General features: G+C 37.5%; 1 protein-coding gene across 3 annotated transcripts in view; it reads left to right on the top strand.

Annotated features, from left to right (window-relative positions):
- The window catches only part of RFC1 (replication factor C subunit 1), a 76,393-nt gene that overhangs the window by 38,500 nt on the left and 19,819 nt on the right, over positions 1-18,074 (top strand). For 2 of the 3 annotated variants that reach the window (XM_087434205.1, XM_087434204.1), the window contains exons 5-12: positions 3,813-4,045; positions 4,915-4,992; positions 5,983-6,060; positions 7,647-7,734; positions 8,612-8,895; positions 11,505-11,612; positions 14,935-15,114; positions 16,078-16,182. In XM_087434205.1, the coding sequence (XP_087290331.1) occupies positions 3,813-4,045; positions 4,915-4,992; positions 5,983-6,060; positions 7,647-7,734; positions 8,612-8,895; positions 11,505-11,612; positions 14,935-15,114; positions 16,078-16,182 (1,154 nt within the window). The remainder of the gene's footprint in view (positions 1-3,812; positions 4,046-4,914; positions 4,993-5,982; positions 6,061-7,646; positions 7,735-8,611; positions 8,896-11,504; positions 11,613-14,934; positions 15,115-16,077; positions 16,183-18,074) is intronic. The other variant, XM_087434206.1, reaches the window with a different exon arrangement.

The following is an 18,074-nucleotide window of genomic DNA, read 5'->3' as shown; positions in this document are numbered from 1 at the left end:
CCATTTCTTCTTGGTTCAATTTTGGGAGGTTGTATAAGTCTAAGAATTTATCCATTTCTTCTAGATTGTCCAATTTGTTGGCATATAGTTTCTCATAGTATTCTCTTATAATCCTCTGTATTTCCATGGTATCCGTTGTAATTTCTCCTCTTTCATTTCTGATTTTATTTACTTGAGCCTTTTCTCTTTTTTTCTTAGTAAGCCTGGCTAAGGGTTTGTCGATTTTGTTTATCTTCTCGAAGAACCAACTGTCTGTTTCATTAATCCTTTCTACTGTTTTTTTGGTCTCAATTTCATTTATTTCTGCTCTGATTTTTATTATTTCTCTCCTTCTGCTGTCTTTGGGCTTTGTTTGTTCTTCTTTTTCTAGGTCTGTTAGGTGTAATTTAAGGTTGCCTATTAGGGCTTTTTCTTGTTTGTTCAGGTGGGCTTGTATCGCTATGAGTTTCCCTCTCAGGAACGCTTTTGCTGCATCCCATATGGTTTGATATGGCATGTTATCATTTTCGTTTGTTTCCAGATAGTTTTTGATTTCTCCTTTAATTTCATCAATGATCCATTGGTTGTTCAGTAGCATGTTGTTTAATCTCCACATTTTTGTCACTTTCCCAGTTTTTTTTTCCTGGTTCATTTCCAGTTTCATAGCCTTATGGTCTGAAAAGATGCTTGTTATGATTTCAATCTTCTTAAATTTATTGAGGCTTGCTTTGTTTCCCAACATATGGTCTATCCTAGAGAATGTTCCATGCGCGCTTGAGAAGAATGTGTAGTCAGCTGTTTTTGGATGGAGTGCTCTGTATATGTCTACTAGGTCCATCTTGTCCAGTTTTTCATTTAAGTCTAATATTTCTTTATTTACTTTTTGTCTGGATGATCTATCCATTGCTGTAAGTGGGGTGTTAAGATCCCCTACTATTATTGTGTTGTTGTTGATTTCTCCTTTCAGGTTTGTTAATAGTTGCTTTATGTACATTGGTGCTCCTATGTTGGGTGCATATATATTTATAAGTGATATGTCTTCTTGATGTAGTGTCCCTTTTATCATTATATATTTCCCTTCTTTGTCTTTCTTAACCTGTTTTATCTTGAAGTCTACTTTGTCTGATATGAGTATGGCAACACCTGCTTTCTTTTGTTTGCCATTAGCTTGGAGTATTGTCTTCCATCCTTTCACTCTGAGCCTGTGCTTGTCTTTAGTGCTAAGATGTGTTTCCTGAAGGCAGCATATTGTTGGGTCTTGCTTTTTAATCCATCCTGCCACTCTGTATCTTTTGACTGGAGAGTTCAATCCATTTACATTTAGGGTAATTATTGATATATGAGGGCTTAATGTTGCTGTTTTGTCACTTATTTTCTGGTTCTTTTGCATTTCCTTTGTTTCTTGTCCCATTTGTTTTGGACTGCCAGTTCAGTTTGGTTGTTCTGTCTTATGATTCTTCTAGTTTTCTCTTTGTTTATCATATGTGGTTTTGCTTTGATTATTTGTTTAGTGGTTACCTTGAGGTTTGGGCAAAAAATCTTGTGTATGAGATAGTCCATTATCTGATGGCCTCCTATTTCCTTATACTAAGTCAATTCAGTCACTTTCCTCTTCCCCTTCTAAGTTGTTCTTGTTATACCTTATTCTATCTTGTGTTGTGGCTGTGTGTTTACAGTGATGAGGTTAAATTTATTTTTGGTGAATTTCTTCCTTTGATCTTTGAGTTTAGTATTTAAGTGGTTGCTAACCTATTCCGGTAAAGATCTACTATTTCTCTGATTTTGTCTACCTACTTTTCTCCTTACTCCAAGCTTTGTGTTCCCTTTCTCTTCTTTTTTTCAGGCCTGAGGGCCTTCTTGAGTATTTCTTGTAGTGGGGTCTCGTGGCCATGAACTCCCTTAGCTTTTGTTTATCTGGGAGAGTTACTATTTCTCCATCATATTTGAAGGATATTTTTGCTGGATAGAGTATTCTTGGCTGAAAGTTTTTGTCTTTCAGTATTTTGAATATATCATTCCAGTCTCTTCTAGCCTGAAAAGTTTCTGTTGAGAAATCCGCTGAGAGCCTGATGGGAGTTCCTTTGTACGTTATTTTTTGTTTGTGTCTAGCTGCCCTTAATATTGTTTCTTTGTCGTTGACCCTGGCTAGCCTTACCACTAGGTGTCGTGGTGAAGGCCTTTGTCTGTTAATATATATAGATGTCCTGTTGGCTTCGCTTACTGGTATTTCCTGCTCCTTCCCCAGATTTGGGAAATTCTCAGCTATTATTTCCTTGAATAGGCTCTCTGTTCCTCTTTCCCTTTCCTCTCCCTCAGGAATACCTATAATTCTTATGTTACATTTTCTAATAGAGTCAGATATTTCTCGGAGTCTTTCTTCATTTCTTTTTAGTCTTAGTTCTCTCTCCTCTTCCATCTGGAGTATATCTGTATTCCTATCCTCTAAAGTACTAATTCTTTCCTCCATATTGTCAGCTCTGTTCTTTAAAGATTCCAGATTCTCCTTTATCTCCTCCATTGTGTTCTTCATCTCCATCAGCACTGATTGGTTTTCTTTATGATTTCAATCTCTTTTGTGAAGAAACTCCTAATCTCATTGAATTGTTTGTCTGTGTTGTCTCGTATTTCGTTGAGTGTTTTTATGATAGCTATTTTGAAATCTCTGTCATTTAGTTTATGGATTTCTGTGTCTTCGGGGTTGATTTCTGGGTGCTTGTCATTTTGTTTCTGGTCTGGTGATTTCATATATTTTTGCATTGTGGTTCCTGTGTTGGTTTTGTTTTTCCTCATCCTGGAAGTCTCTGGTTGCAATTTCCACCTGCCGCCACTGTCTGGTGGTAAAGGGCTGTGTAGTCTAAGCCCCCTGCACTCTGCCCGGGTTTTTCTGCTGTGATCTGCTGTTTTGTTCCCCCCCCCCCCCCCGCTGTGATCCACCGGTCCAGTTTTTTGATCAGGTCTGCCTCGGATCGCTAGGTCTGGTCTGGTCGGTTGAGCTGCAGAGTCCGGGTTGCGGGGAGGGGGGAGCTCTTTCTTTTACCCTCTGGGTCCCTGACGTGGGAGGCTTCTCGATTGCCCCTCTTTATCCGCTCTCTGAGGTGCTCAGATGTTGATGGTAGCCCTGTGGCTCCTCTGAGTCCTCTGTGTGGGAGTTTCCCACTGGCTGAGAGAGTCCGAAGAGCCACGGTTTCCCCGCCGAGGGCCGCCCCTCCCCCCTCTCTGGGAGCCAAGCAGACCAGGATCGCTGATCTGATGGGGAGGGAGAGGAGTTCTCCTTACCTCTCCCCACTTCCTCCGGGGGCCCAGCACGTTCTGCTCTCAGATGTGCGGCATGTGGATCCCTCCACTCTAGGTTTTCACTGTCTGGGATTCCGTTGTTGGTCTGTGACTGTTCCTTTTGTTGTATCTTGTCGGGGGAGGAGTTTACGGGAACGCTCACTCCGCCATGATGCTGACGTCACTCGTCTCTTCATACTTTTTTATAACTTGACAGTCTATATTTGTTTATTTCTATATCTGACTCCAAGCTGCATGAGAGCAGGGATTTTGTGCTGTATCCTCTGCCTGGCACATAATGGGTGTTCAGTAAATATTTGTTGAATACATGAGTAAATAAATACTTTTGTATACTCTGAGCGGTAATTGGGGAAAATAGCACATTACAGACCTGGCACTGGTAAATGTGAGGATGACTGTTGAATTCAGAAGATAGGAAGAAAAAAAATAATTAGAATCCCATAGCTCTTGTATACTTTTTATAAAGCTAGTGGAAGTGGTTGCTTTATATAATTAGAATTGATGTTTTATCAAACAACATCTGTTATATTCCATTTAAGATGAAGAAGATGACTTTATGTGTAAGAAGGCAGCCTCTAAGTCAAAAGAGAATGGAGGATCTACAAATAGTTATCTTGGAGCATCAAACATGAAAAAGAATGAAGAAAACACTAAGACCAAGAATAAGCCTTTATCACCAATAAAACTTACCCCCACATCAGTGCTTGATTATTTTGGAACTGGAAGTGTCCAAAGATCAGATAAGAAGATGGTGGCAAGCAAAAGAAAAGAGGTGAGTGTTCTATATGTGGGCAAGAATGTTCAGGATTTGTACCCATTCACTGTTATTAATAAGATGAGAAATTTGGGTGTTATAAATAGATCAACATATTTTATTGATGAAAATAATTTTCCTATTTATGAATGATGATTATGAATAAAATTGCCATTATTTTAGAGGATGAGTAAGTTAGAATATTACACATTTAATTTTTTTATATTTGAAAGTGGGGAAAGATCATTTAAATCACAAGAATAAATTGTAATACTGAGAATTTAAGTACTCAGAATGCAAACTCACTTCACTATTGACCTCAGCCAGACAAAATTGGACAATAAATTTGTTCCTAAATGAAGTCATAAATACATCACTTATAAATAGAGCCTACCTGTGCTATACTTTTTACCTTCTCTATTTGGCTGACGTTGGATTCATTTTTTTCCTGGACATTTAGGAACTAGAAATACAGATAAATTATAGCAAAAATGGTCTCCTGAGTTAAAGCCTGCCAAATGGTGTTTGTTGATTTCATCAGTGCCTCCATAGGACAGTGTGATCATTCTCCTATCTGGTTTGCCAATGTTCTGGACTGCTTCTGAAGCCAAGACATTAGTCTACAGATTTTTTGGGGTACTTCTTTTAAACATTTCAATAGAATTATGTGAGAACCATCTGCCTGTAGGATGTTTGCTCATTAGGAAATTGGATGTGGTCAGGGAGTAACCATGAACATGATTTTCTGGCTGGCGTGCATTGATACTATTTCATAATTGATACACTTATCTCTCATTGGTATATTTAATCAGCTACAGTCAAGAAGAAGCATCTTATTTTTACCTTAAGGTTTATGCTGATCTTGCTTGATTTTCTCTGAAATACAGCCTTCACAAAATGCAGATGATTCCAGATTAAATGATGAAGCCATCGCCAAGCAATTGCAACTTGATGAAGATGCAGAGGTATTGGCATTTTGTTTAGATATCATTAACAACTTGATGTTGTGACTTGCTATTTAGTCTATCCAGGCAAACAATAAAGGTTGTTCTAGTCTAATTTTGTTGTTCTAGTCTAATTGTCCTAGTCTAGTCTAGACTAGAACTAATTGGTCTAGTCTAATTGTTCTGGTCTTGTCTGACGAGCCTCATTGTAAGAGTTGTGTGTAAAATAAGTTGAAATCTAATACATGAAAATCAAAATTTTTATATAAAAGATAAATGATGAGAGCAGGGAATAATTATTTATATAAAGATTTATTAGATTTCTTTGAGTGGAAGCCTTCTTTGGTATAGGTAAAATAATTTAATTTGGTCATATCTCTTTTCTTTTCACTATGTGCAATCTCATCCACTCCTGTGGCTTTAAGCACTATGTATATGCTGATGATCCCTAAATCTATGTCCAGTTCAGTGCGCTCTCTTGAGCAGTAACCCTGTTATATTCGTTCAACAAGTGTTTATTGAGCACTTGCTGAGTGCATGGCACAGTTCTAGGTGTTAAGGATACTGCAGTTAAAAAAAAATGTTGAGTCATTATAAGTGCTATGAAGGAAAGTAAAGGAATAGATAGTTTTGGGGTGATCATTGGGGTTATAAGTGTTTTATTTTGAACAGAGGGGTTAGGAAGGCCCATCTTGAGGAAGTGACATTGGCGCACAAAATGAAGTGATAATGGCGAACCATGGGGCTGGCTATCTGGCGGAAGATTTCCTCTAAACAGAGAAAAGCAAGCGCAGGCATCCTGAGGTAGAAGTGTTTGAATTTGATGAGTTTGGAGAAATGGCCAGTAGCAATCTTGTGATACTTAACTATTAATATTAAGTGGGAAAATGTCATAGTTACTTTCTGGAAAATGTTTTTCCAGTTTCTTCTAAGTATCATGAATCAAACATTAAAAAACTTTAATTTACAACAAGAATAAAAAGTAACTCACCGTGTTGACACTTTTTACAGCTGGAGAGACAACTGCATGAAGATGAAGAGTTTGCCAGAACGTTAGCCATGTTGGATGAAGAACCTAAGACCAAAAAGGTGGCATTTTGGCAAGCTGTTTGCATTCTGAATATATAGTGCAGATCAATGTTCCCTTTCATACCTATGTATTCTAGACTCTGGAGATGCAACCATGAGTAACTCTTCTAGAAAGAAGCTAAATTATTTTAATTTATAGAAATGTGTTTGGGGAAGCTCATTGAGAAGCTTATTCTTCCCAAAGAAAGGTTGATAGAGCCAAAGCCGACTAGAACCCTTCTTCACAAAGCAAAAATTGCAACTTTTACTTGCTCTCTGTCACAAAGAGGTTCTTTTTTTTTAAAGATTTTATTTATTTTATTTTTTTCCCCCCAAAGCCCCAGTAGATAGTTGTATGTCGTAGCTGCACATCCTTCTAGTTGCTGTATGCGGGACTCGGCCTCAGGATGAACGGAGAAGTGGTGCCTCGATGCGCACCCGGGATCCGAACCCGGGCCGCCAGCATCGCAGCGCGCGCACTTAACCACCAAGCCACAGGGCCGGCCCCACAAAGAGGTTCTTATGTACTTGTTCAATTAGTAAGCTTATAAAGATTCCTATGGAACCTAAAGTTTAATAAATTTAATATTAATTACTGTCTTTTTGGGAAGCACAATTTTGCTATTTCTAATTAGCTAACTTTAAGGTCTGTATTAGGACAGTCGCAAATAATAGTGAATATATTTTGGGGAATCTTTAAAAGCATCAAGATTTTTTTTTAAGCACTTATATCTCCAAAAAATTAGACCTATTTTCGTTGAATCACGTTCTGTTAATATTGTCAGTAACAATAGCTGACTATTTTAAAAGATTTTACAGCAGGCAGGTGTAAGACAATAGAGGATGGTGGATGTCATTTGAACAGCCTTACTCCATCTAAAGGCATTCAAATTATAATTATTTCAAATAATACTATGTCATGTACCCCAATTTGTGACCTCTTTGTAAAATGGAGTTTTGAGGGAGCAGTGAGAGAATGGATTTTTTTTTTCTCTTTTGAGAAAGTGCTCTTTTATTTGTGTTTTGACTTTAGATAGTTTTTAATTTAGTCTTTTGGGTTTAGATTTTAGTTTTTAACCTCATAATACTACAGTTGAGAATTGAGATGAAAGAAGCAGAAATAAAGCTTCCATTTCCAGATTCATGAGTTGGGAAGAACTGGGATAATTTTTTATACCCTTTCATCTGTTTTCTCATCTGTAAAATTAAAAGTAATAAAACATGCTTCATTTGCTCCAGAAATTTTGTAGGTGAATGAATGAAAATTTATTGTATTGTCCTGCTACTTTGGAAGGTGGTCCTTAATGTTAAAATTAAAACTTAACTATGGGGCCAGCCTGGTGGTATAGTGGTTAAGTTCATGCGCTCCGCTTTGGCACCCGGTGTTCGCAGGTTTGGCTCCCGAGTGTGGATGTACACACTGCTCATCAAGCCATGCTGTGGCAGCGTCCCATGTACAAGATGTTAGCTCAGGGCCAACCTTCCTCACCAAAAAAGAAAAACCCACAAAAAACTTAAATTAAAACTTTGATTAATTTTAACAATATATTTTGTGGTAATAGTTTTCCTATTATTTGTCACATTTGACACTTTTAAAATTTTCTTAGGCTCAAAAGGACCCAGGAGAGAGAGAGACATTTTCATCTGTCCAAGCTACTTTAAGTAAAACAGAAAAGCATAAATATCCTCATAAAGGTAATACTAGCAGAAAAAAGTGAGCTGGAACATTTATCTTTATAGAAGAAAATTCATGGTAACCTTGTTTAAACATTCTATTCAATAATCACCTTGTATTGTTATGTAGACATTATTTCATAGGAGTATTGGAGCATGTTCTACTTAGATACTTTGAAAGCCGTTGGATATTAGCTGGTGCAGAATGCCTATCTGCGCTATGATTGTTGTGAAAAATGTATCACAGCTCTTGGCTTCATGTTAATTTCCAAGTATAGTGCAAAGTGTGGACATCAGTGTATGAAGACAAAGAACTAGTTGTTTCAAGCTCATGGAGTTGACTCATAGTTGTCCAGGTCATCTGAAACTTTCTTGCTGATAGTCTGTAGGTTTTATTTTTTAGTGGTCCTGATATCTAATGATCTACTAGTATCGATGGACTTAATCCTATAAGTAAATCTGTTCATTTAGTACCTTTTCGTCTTGAAATGTCAGGATTTTGGGCTTTCAGACTATATTACAAACACAGAATTTTTATGCGACGTATTCTAGTCAGTAAGTTTTCTCTGTGTAAATTTCAGATCATTGAAGTTTATCTATGGAATAAAGTCCGTGTCCTTAAATGTAGTTTACCATATTATTTCAATGAATGAGTAATTTGTATTTAGAAAGACAGATCCTTCAATTTGAAATGGTTATACAAAGAAGTAATATACAAATGTTCAGTTTTTAAAAATAAATGTGCTGTATAAAGAACTAAAATCTTGATGTAAATATTATGGAATCACCATATAACATTGTGTGCTACTAAGATTACTCAGTTGAAAGATGAAAAAATAATCTTGATATTGGGTATCATTTCCCAAAACAACAATTGTAATCTTTTCTTTCTTTCTAGTAAAAACAGAACAATTTTCAGAGGAGAGAAAGAACTGTAGTCCTAAGAAGCAAACTAAATGTGAAAGTTCAAAAAAATCTCAGCAACATTCCAAGTCACCAGGTCACAAAATAGGAGAACCTTCTCCAAAAGCCAGTTCCAAGCTGGCACTTCTGAAAAAAAAAGAAGAGGGTTCTTATAAAGAAACACAGCCTATGACCTCAAAAAGCAAAGAAAATGCCATTGAGTTGAAAGGAGAGACAAAAACTCCTAAGAAAACCAAAAGTTCTCCAGCTAAAAAAGAGGTAGAAATTTTCTAAAAATATGTCGTGTTGGGGCTGTGTGTTGATCTGGGTTTGATTGTTTTCTGGTTTTATTTCTTTTTTTTTTATAATTTTATTTATTTATTTTTTTTCCCCCAAAGCCCCAGTAGATAGGTGTATGTCATAGTTGCACATCCTTCTAGTTGCTGTATGTGGGACGCGGCCTCAGCATGGCCAGAGAAGCGGTGCGTCAGTGCGCACCCGGGATCCGAACCCGGGCCACCAGCAGCAGAGCATGCGCACTTAAACGCTAAGCCACGGGACCGGCCCTCCAGTTTTATTTCTAACTTTCTAAGTCATTATAGTACTTTTAAGATATTGTCTTATTTAGATGCTGTTGCAGAATATACGTTATTAATATAGCTAAATTAGTTAATATTGAGTATTATTGTGTATCAGATATTGTGCTAATACATATGGTAGCTCATGTAATCTTCACAACAACCCTGTGAGATTTACTTTTATTATTCAACTTTTGGAGATGAGTTTAGATAACTTTTCCAAGATCATCCAGCTTAGTAAGTGGCAGAGCCAGAACTCAGGTCCTCTGAGGCCAAAAAAAGCAGGATAACATGGTGGCTCCGAACATGGACTCTGGAGCCAGTTTCAGATCATAGTCCTGCCACTGAGCAGATGTGTGACTTTGGTCTGGTTACTTTTCCTCTCTGCTTGGTTTTCTCATTTGTAAAATAGGGATAATAATAGGACCTAATGAGTTAATATGTAAAACCACTCACAATGCCTGGTACATAATAGGTGCTGTATAAGTTTTTGCTATTATTAAAATTATTATTATTTATATATGTCCAGAATGTACTCCTTTTTGCTCTTGTATAACAATATTGAAATACTGAAATCATTTTCTAAGGACAAAACAGTGAAGTAATTCAGAATGGTTTTCACAAGTTTTCCTTGTTTTCATATATATTTGAGAAGTGAATGGTTTCTTAGAATCTCCAGTTTGGAACCACCTTAGATTTATAGTGAGAAACCACTATTCCTTCAAGGCTCTTAGGCACTTAGAATTAAAAACAGAATATTGTCTGTTTTAACTGCTTATCACCATTATTTTTTAGTGCAGAACAGTGAACTGGTGATGATTTCAAGATGCTTTTGTTTGTGGTCAGTGTTCATAAATATGCTTAGGGGAACAATTAACTTTTTGTTCTTAGATTTTTCTTCCTTAAATACTTATCTGGTGGAAGAATGTTTTTCTTCAGGCACACTAAACATGTTCAGTTTACAGAGGCTTGTCTATTTTTATTAAAGGAGAAGAAATCTTTAAATGATACTGTTACTCTTCACTGTATTTTTCAAAGTTGGAATAGAAATGTCTCAGAGAACTTTTACTTAAGCAGTTTTGGGGACATCAAAGTCTGTTTAATAAATTCAATCTATCTTGGTCAAATAATTTTGACTTCATAAATTGGTGTGCTTCAAAGTTATAAGTTGTTTATAATTCATAATTATTTTTTTCATAGAATTAATGTTATAAGTGAATAATTTGGTATGCGTTGGACCCTCCTGCGAAACTTGTTAAAAATATCGTTTCCCAGAGTGTGTGGTCTGGGCAGGTGTATTTTAATAAGCTCCTCAGATGGTATGAATACACACCAGTGTTTGAGAACCACTGTTAAAGAGTAGAGCTAAGGTCTAAGACTAGCCAATAATGGTATATTTAACTCATAACTAAAGTGGGTTACCTATTTTGTTGATTAAATCATTTATTGTGTAGAAGTAATATTTTATGTACTCTCAAAGGGATTAGAGGTGTATTACAAGTTAAAAATAATGTAAAATAGGAAGTGGAAAAAAGAACAGAGACCATCTTGTGGTGGTTCTTAAATCAGAATTATCTAGGATGTTTTTCCCCCAAATACATATGCCCCAGCCATACCCCATATCTCTGAATCAGAAACTTGGAGTAGGTATAGGGATATAGTTTGAAAAATTTCCCCAGGATTTTCTGAGATATACCCATAGTAAGATCCGTTAGAGAAATAGAATAGAGAGATTAAACCCAGAAGGGATAGTGGTGGAATATAGAATGTGTCTGCTTTTCGGAGTAAAGCTTGCTCCTTCTTTGAGCCAGCTGTTTATATGAAGCCATAATTCTCAGACTGTAGTGCTCATATCCCAGGGATATAGGGCCATTGAGGTTGTTTTAGGGGTATGCAAGGCCATAGGATAAACATAGGCTGTTATCTTGTGTGATCAAGTTTACTTGGGGAAAAATTTATTTTTCCATTAAAATACACATGGATATATTGTGGAATAGAATTTAAAATTCACATGAATTTTTGAAATAAAATATACACTTTTTGTTTCTTTGCTTGGGGCTGGCACCTTGGCTTATGTACCTAATGTGCTCTAAGGTATGTGCCTTTAGAGAGAATGGAAAGGTTTTAGAAGGGGTGAGGCAGGGGTGCTTATAAGCCAGCATGTGTAAATTGGGGAATACCTGTGTAGCTAAAAATGTTAATTTCAGGACCAAACACAGAAGTGACTTAATGTTTATTTATCGATATGTGTTTTGAATTTTACATGAATTTTGCATGACTTTGTTCAATTTCCTTTCATTTTTCCCAAAGTCTATAAGTCCTGAAGATTCTGAAAAGAGACGCACTAATTATCAAGCTTATCGAAGTTACTTAAATCGAGAAGGTCCCAAAGCTCTGGGCTCCAAAGAAATACCAAAGGTAAGAGTGCTGGGAGGACATGCCATTCTGCCAGGGCCTCTGGCCTGTGGGTCTATGTATGTATTCACTGTGTTTACAGCAGCAGAGAATTAGTAATTAAAAATTACCAGAAAAGCCTCAGTCACCATCTTTATGAATTAGGAATGTTTATTCATATTATGAATCACTGCTTGATACTTAGAAAGATTTTTCTTTAAGTAACAAGTAGCCCTAGTAGGGCGGGGCTTTGAGGAATACAGCGGTCACAAGACTAACGCTCTTTGCCTTCATGGTACTTATGGTCTAACCCAGGAAAGAGACCTTAAGTAAATTATTGTTTAATTATAATTGTGATATATGCCATAAAGGAAAATCCAGGATGTTCTTAGAGAGTGTAACAGAGCAACCTGCCCCTGGGTATGGTGTGTGGAATAAGTGACATTTAAATGGAGACTTGAAGAACGAAAGGGATTTACCAGGTGTGAAGGAGTTGTGATAGCATGGTGATCTGGGCAGAGGGGTGAAGGATCTTGCATATGTTTGATGAGCTAAAAGCGAAACAATGTAGTTAGAGCATAGTGACCAAGGGATGGGAGTGACTGAAGAGGTAAATAGGGCCACGTCTTGCAGGGCCTAACGTTTAAGACTTTTGTCTAAGAGAAGGAGTCATAAGTGGGGGAATAACATGACCAGATTTGCATTTCTAAAAGAGCACCCTGGCTGCTCAGTATGTAGAGTGCAATGGAGGGGGTAGGAATAGATATAGGGAGATCAGTTAGGAGAGGTGGTGAAAAATAATAGAGACTTGTCTAGGCTAGTAGCAGTGGAAGTGCTGAAAAGTGAAGTAGTTTCAATGGAAAAGGTGAAATCTATAGGACTTGATGCTAATTGGAAGTGAGAAGTGAAAAAGATTGAGCATCAGGGATGATTTCTTGGCTGTGGGCGTGAGCAACTGGGTGGATACTGATGCTGTTGGAGGCAGAGGAGGTTTGTGGAGACAATAGTGAGTTCATTGTTGGCCATACTGTGCTTTAGATGTATGTGAGAATCCACATGGAGGTGTTGAGTAGACAAGTAGATATGCAGGACTGGAGCTCAGAAAAGAAGTCAAGAGGGGATGTAAAAACTTGGGCATTATTGGCATGTAAAAAATAATGTTTGAAGGGATTGATATCATCTGGCAAACTAGTACAGAATGAGAAGAAAAGAGGGCCTTGCTGTTTTATGAAGTAGAGGAGGATGAAATCCAAAAGGAGACTGAGAAGAAGCTGCCACAAATGTAGGAGAGAAGACTGATAAGGGTAGTGTCACAGAAGCAAAGGGAAGAGAGATATTTAAAAAATGGTTGAGTAAGAGGAGACTGAAAGTTGTTGATTGCATTTAGTTACATGAATGGTCCTTAGTGACCTTAGCAGGAGCAGTTTCAATAGGATGGTGGAGGTAGAGCCTGATAGAAATGGGTTGAAGAGTGAGTGAGAGGAGATAAAATGGAGGCAGCATAAGTAGATAATATTTTTGATAAGTTTGATTGTGAAGGGAGAGGAGAGTGAAGACTTCTAGCTACAAATGGAAGGTGGGATTTAGGGGGAAAATATGAGTATTTTTAAGGTAAGAGACCCTTAGGGCATGCTTTTTGCTGATGGGATTGATCTACAAGAAAGGGAGAGAGTGAAGATATATCAGAAAGAGAAGGATAATCAAATGTATGAGATTCCTGAGAAGGTAGAAGGGGAGGGAATTCAGACCACAAATGGAGATTAGTCCCCTTATAAAGAGGGGGAGGGGATGAGCCTTAAGGGGCTGGTGGGTTGTATAGGAGGCTAGAGGAAGACACCAGTCTTGCCTCCTGTACATGGTGTATGAAAGACTAACAAGCCTCTGCTTGGGAGGACCAGGCAAAGTGGTGTCCTTAGAGGATAGCCAGGTTTCAGTGAAGGCAAGGGCAAGGGGGGAATATTGGAGAAGAGGCTGAGGATATTGGGTAGTTTGCTGGTCCTGCAGTAAGAGTTCTAGAGTGGAAGAGTTTGGTAGGGAGGCTAGAATTGCTGAGATTGGATAAATAAAAAGATATTCAGAGCCACAATGGGTGATAGTTCAGGAAATATTAGGTGATGGGGTGTGGAATAGAGGCTTGCACGTAGAGTTTTCCTGGGATATTTTGAATTTGTTGAGAAGAATTTAAATATCTTGGTGTTCACAAGATCATTTCAATCCTAGAATCTTAGGGCTTGAAGGGATCTTGAGATGATATTAGTCAAACCTGTTCTCTCCAGGCAGATTCGTAGCTATATATATTTTTTTCCAAGAAAGATTCTTCAGCTGGATGGTGAAGGACTGAACTTGTATTGGGGCAGACTTTGAATTTTATTTAGCTGCTTCTTTTCAAGCCTGTTTTAAGTCTGTGTTGGTTTCTATTCTCTATTCAAAGAGTTGTAAATAACTTGGAATGATTTACATGATTTTCGTTTTGCTTGATTGTATCATTTTATTGAACCACTGCAAAAATAAAAAATATCTATAGCTATACATAGTTCCAGTTACGATTAAATGTCTCCTCTATCCAGCTCTCTTTGGCCAGTGTCTTTTGTATTATCAAGTTATCTTTCCAATCAAGAGATAATATGATTCTACTTTTTTTTTTTTTTTTTTTTTTGTGAGGAGGACCAGCCCTGAGCTAACATCCAATGCCAATCCTCCTCTTTTTTGCCGAGGAAGACTGGCCCTAGGCTAACATCCATGCCCATCTTCCTCTACTTTACATGGGACGCCGCCACAGCATGGCTCAACAAGCGGTGCGTTGGTGCGCACCCGGGATCCGAACCGGCGAACCCCGGGCCGCCGCAGTAGAACGTGCGCACCTAACCACTTGCACCACCGGGCCGGCCCCAATGTGATTCTACTTTTAAGTTACTTGCAGGGCAGGAGCTCAAACTTATTTAGCTTTTTCAGAGTTAAAACTTTCCTTTTTTAACAATAACAAGAAATTCTGTAGGTGGATTGCATCTGGTTGTTTATTAAAAGTTGTACAAGTTAACTAGTAGTTTATTAAAAAAACAATGAGAATAGTATGAATGGATAATTTTAATAAGCTTTGCTAACCGTATTGGATATATATTTTTCATTGTTGGTTTTATAGGTTTATTAAATGTTAGCGTACATAAGAATTTCTCAGAATTTAATTTCAGGTTCTGCTTATTTGCTATAAATTTTCTGCACATTTTTCATGCTGAGATTATTTATGATGTCAAATGAGAAAAATCATCTTCCTGCAGTTTTGATGCCAAATATTTCTTTGGAAAGCTACCATGTAATTTCATCTCTGCTTGAACATTTTGGTTTTTAGGGAGCTGAAAATTGCTTGGAAGGCCTTATATTTGTAATCACAGGAGTGCTGGAGTCCATTGAACGAGATGAGGCCAAGTCTCTAATTGAGCGTTATGGGGGAAAAGTAACAGGAAATGTCAGCAAGAAAACAAACTACCTTGTCATGGGTCGTGATAGTGGACAGTCCAAGAGTGATAAGGTGGGTGTTGCTGTGTTCTCCACACAGTGAAATAGCCTGCTTGCCTTGGCAGGCTCTTGATGTGACCATTTGTAGTAATGCCCTTTACACCGAGTTAAGTGAAGAAAAAAAAGGAAAAGTCATTTCTTCCCTACTTTTTTTCTGTTCCACGGAAGTGGTGTTGGCTTTGACCCTAGCATTTTGATTTTTCAGTTGAAGGCACAGTTCCTGTTTACTTGACTTTCTTAGGGTAGTATTCTAGTTTAAATCTTTTTTTGAAGAGAAAAGCAAATGCAGTTTTCTTTTTCTTCTAGTTCTAAGTATTCCTATATATGCCACTGCAGACTCCATTTTAAGTGTTTTTATTAGAAGCACTTTTTTTCCTCTCTCTCTCTTTTTTTTTTTTTGGTGAGGAAGACTATCCCTGAGCTAACATCTGATGCCAATCCTCCTATTTTTTGCTGAGGAAGATTGGCCCTGGCCTAACATCTGTGCCTATCTTCCTCTACTTTATATGGGATGCCGCCACAGCTTGGCTTGACAAGCGGTGCATCCTTTTGTGCCCGGGATCCGATCTTGTGAACCCCGGGCAGCCGCAGTAGAGCACGTGCACTTAACCGCTACGCCACTGGTCCGGACCCTCATTTTCTTTCTTTTTTTTTTTTTTTTTAAATATAATTTGAACTTTATTTTTCCAACAAGAATTTTGAACATGCATTTTAAAGACTAGATATGAGGTCTTTTTTAAGATTGTATGTTTATGTATTTAACATATTTCTTGAAAAAAAGTAGGGAAAGGTGCTTTTTCCTTTTCTTTTTCTTTTTAATGGTGCTTTTTCATGAATGTGGTTTTTAAAAATATTCCAGTGATATTTAATTTACAAATGTGGTTTTTCACCTACTAACAGGCCCTGGAATCATATATTTTTTATAGAAAGTAATGGTTAGGATGTGGTTTTAATGATTTGCATTTTTAATCAACAGGCAGCAGCCTTAGGAACAAAAATCATTGATGAAGATGGCCTATTGAATTTAATTCGAACTATGCCAGGCAAGAAGTCCAAGTATGAAATAGCAGTTGAAGCTGAGGTTTGTATAAAAGGAACTTGATTTTTTTAAGTTGGTGTATAGCAGCTTTCCTGTTTTATAGAGACATTTCTTGGGTGAGTCCAGGCCTGTTGGCTAAAAGATTAACTTCCCCTTCTACCAGAAATGAGCTTACTTTATTTTCTTTTGAGGAGGTAGACTCTGCTTCAGCATGTCGTCTTTGGTGTGTTTCCTCGCCAGGGAATATGGGGAGAGAGAGAGAGGACAGTGTATTGCACTTAGTGTGTATATTTATTAAACTTTCCATATTTTTCATCTTCTTGTAATGACTTTGTACAAAGGTTATTGCTTAAGAATTCTTTAAAGGATATGTTATAGGTATCAGCATGATAAACTCATTTTCAATTAGAATTATGTTAGGGCTTTTTCAGTTGTGACAGAAACCTAGCCCATTTTAGTTGTAGCAAAAAAATGTTGGCTCACATACTAAACGGTGGACAGGGTGCATCTGGTGTAGGACCCACTAGATCTAGAGACTACAGTGCTTTAAGGACCTTTCAGTTTCTGTCTCTCTGCTTCTCCTGGTGTTAGCCTCCTTCATTCCCACTATATACAGATCTTTTCCCTGTGCAGGACACAGGGGTGCCAGCAGCCCAAGTTTAGTGTCCCCAGCTCTGTCACCCAAGTGGTGAGATGGTTTCGCATTTATTCTGGAATAATAGAAAAATCTTGGGGAATGATTTGGATTGGCCCTTCACTCAGTGTCCCCCAGTGTAACAACTTACATAACCATAGTATAGTTATCAAAACCAGGAAATTAACATTGATACCTTACTGTTAAGTAAACTGCGCATATTATTCAAACTTCACATTTTCCCCCTATTGTCCTTTTTCTGTTCTAGGATCCCACACTAGGATCTTGCATTTAGTTGTTGTGTCTTAGTCTCCTCCAATCTATGACAGTTCCTCAGTCTTTCCTTGTCTTTTATGACCTTGACCCTTTTGATGAGTACTGGTCACTTGTTTTGTAGAATGTCTCTCAGTTCACGTTTGTTTTCTTATGATTAGATTGAGGCTATGCGTTTTTGGCAAGAATACCACAGAAATGATAGTATGTCCTTCTTCGCACATCATAACAGGTGTACATGATGTTGATATGTCTTATTACTGGTGATGTTAACCTTGCTTATTTGGTTAAGATGATGTCTGCTGGGTTTCTCTACTAGTAAAGTGACTATTTTTGCTTTTGTAATTGATAAATATCTTGGGGAGATAGTGTATCTTGGGGAGATAGTGTAAGATATCCTATTTCTCCTCAAACATTCACCCACTAATTTTAGCATACACTCACTAGTAAGAGGCACTAATTTTTTTATTGAGATATTATTCACACACCACAATATTCACAAAATTTTAAAGTAAATCAGTGGTTTTTAGTATATTCACAAGATTGTGCAACCATCACCACTATCTAATTCCAGAACATTTTCACTGCTCCCTAAAGTAAACCCTGTACCTATTAGCAGTCACTCCTCATACCCACCCCCTGGCAGCCGCTACTCTGCTTTCTGTGTCTGTGGATTTGCCTATTCTGGGCATTTCATTTAAAGCAATCATGCAATATGTGGCCTTTTGTGTCTGGCTTCTTTCACTTGGCATAGTATTTTCAAGGTTCACCTAAGTTGAAGCTTGTATCAGTTCTGCACTCCTTTTTATTGGTGATTAATACTCCATTGTGTCGATACACCATATTGTGTTTATCCATTCATCAGTTGATGGACATTTGGGTTGTTTCCATTTTTTGGCTGTAATATAAAATAATAATATATATATGTGTGTGATATATATATAATGCTGCTGTGAACATTTGTGTACAAGTTTTTGTGGAGGCATTAACTTTTAACTAGTTAGAAAACTGGAACAAAAATCTCTTA

The sequence above is a fragment of the Ceratotherium simum genome, chromosome 8, assembly GCF_057802395.1.
Source record: "Ceratotherium simum simum isolate JZ-2026a chromosome 8, ASM5780239v1, whole genome shotgun sequence".
In the NCBI taxonomy this organism is placed as follows: Eukaryota; Metazoa; Chordata; class Mammalia; order Perissodactyla; family Rhinocerotidae; genus Ceratotherium; species Ceratotherium simum.
Note: the sequence above shows the minus strand (reverse complement) of the source record. Positions and strands in the feature narration are given on the sequence as shown.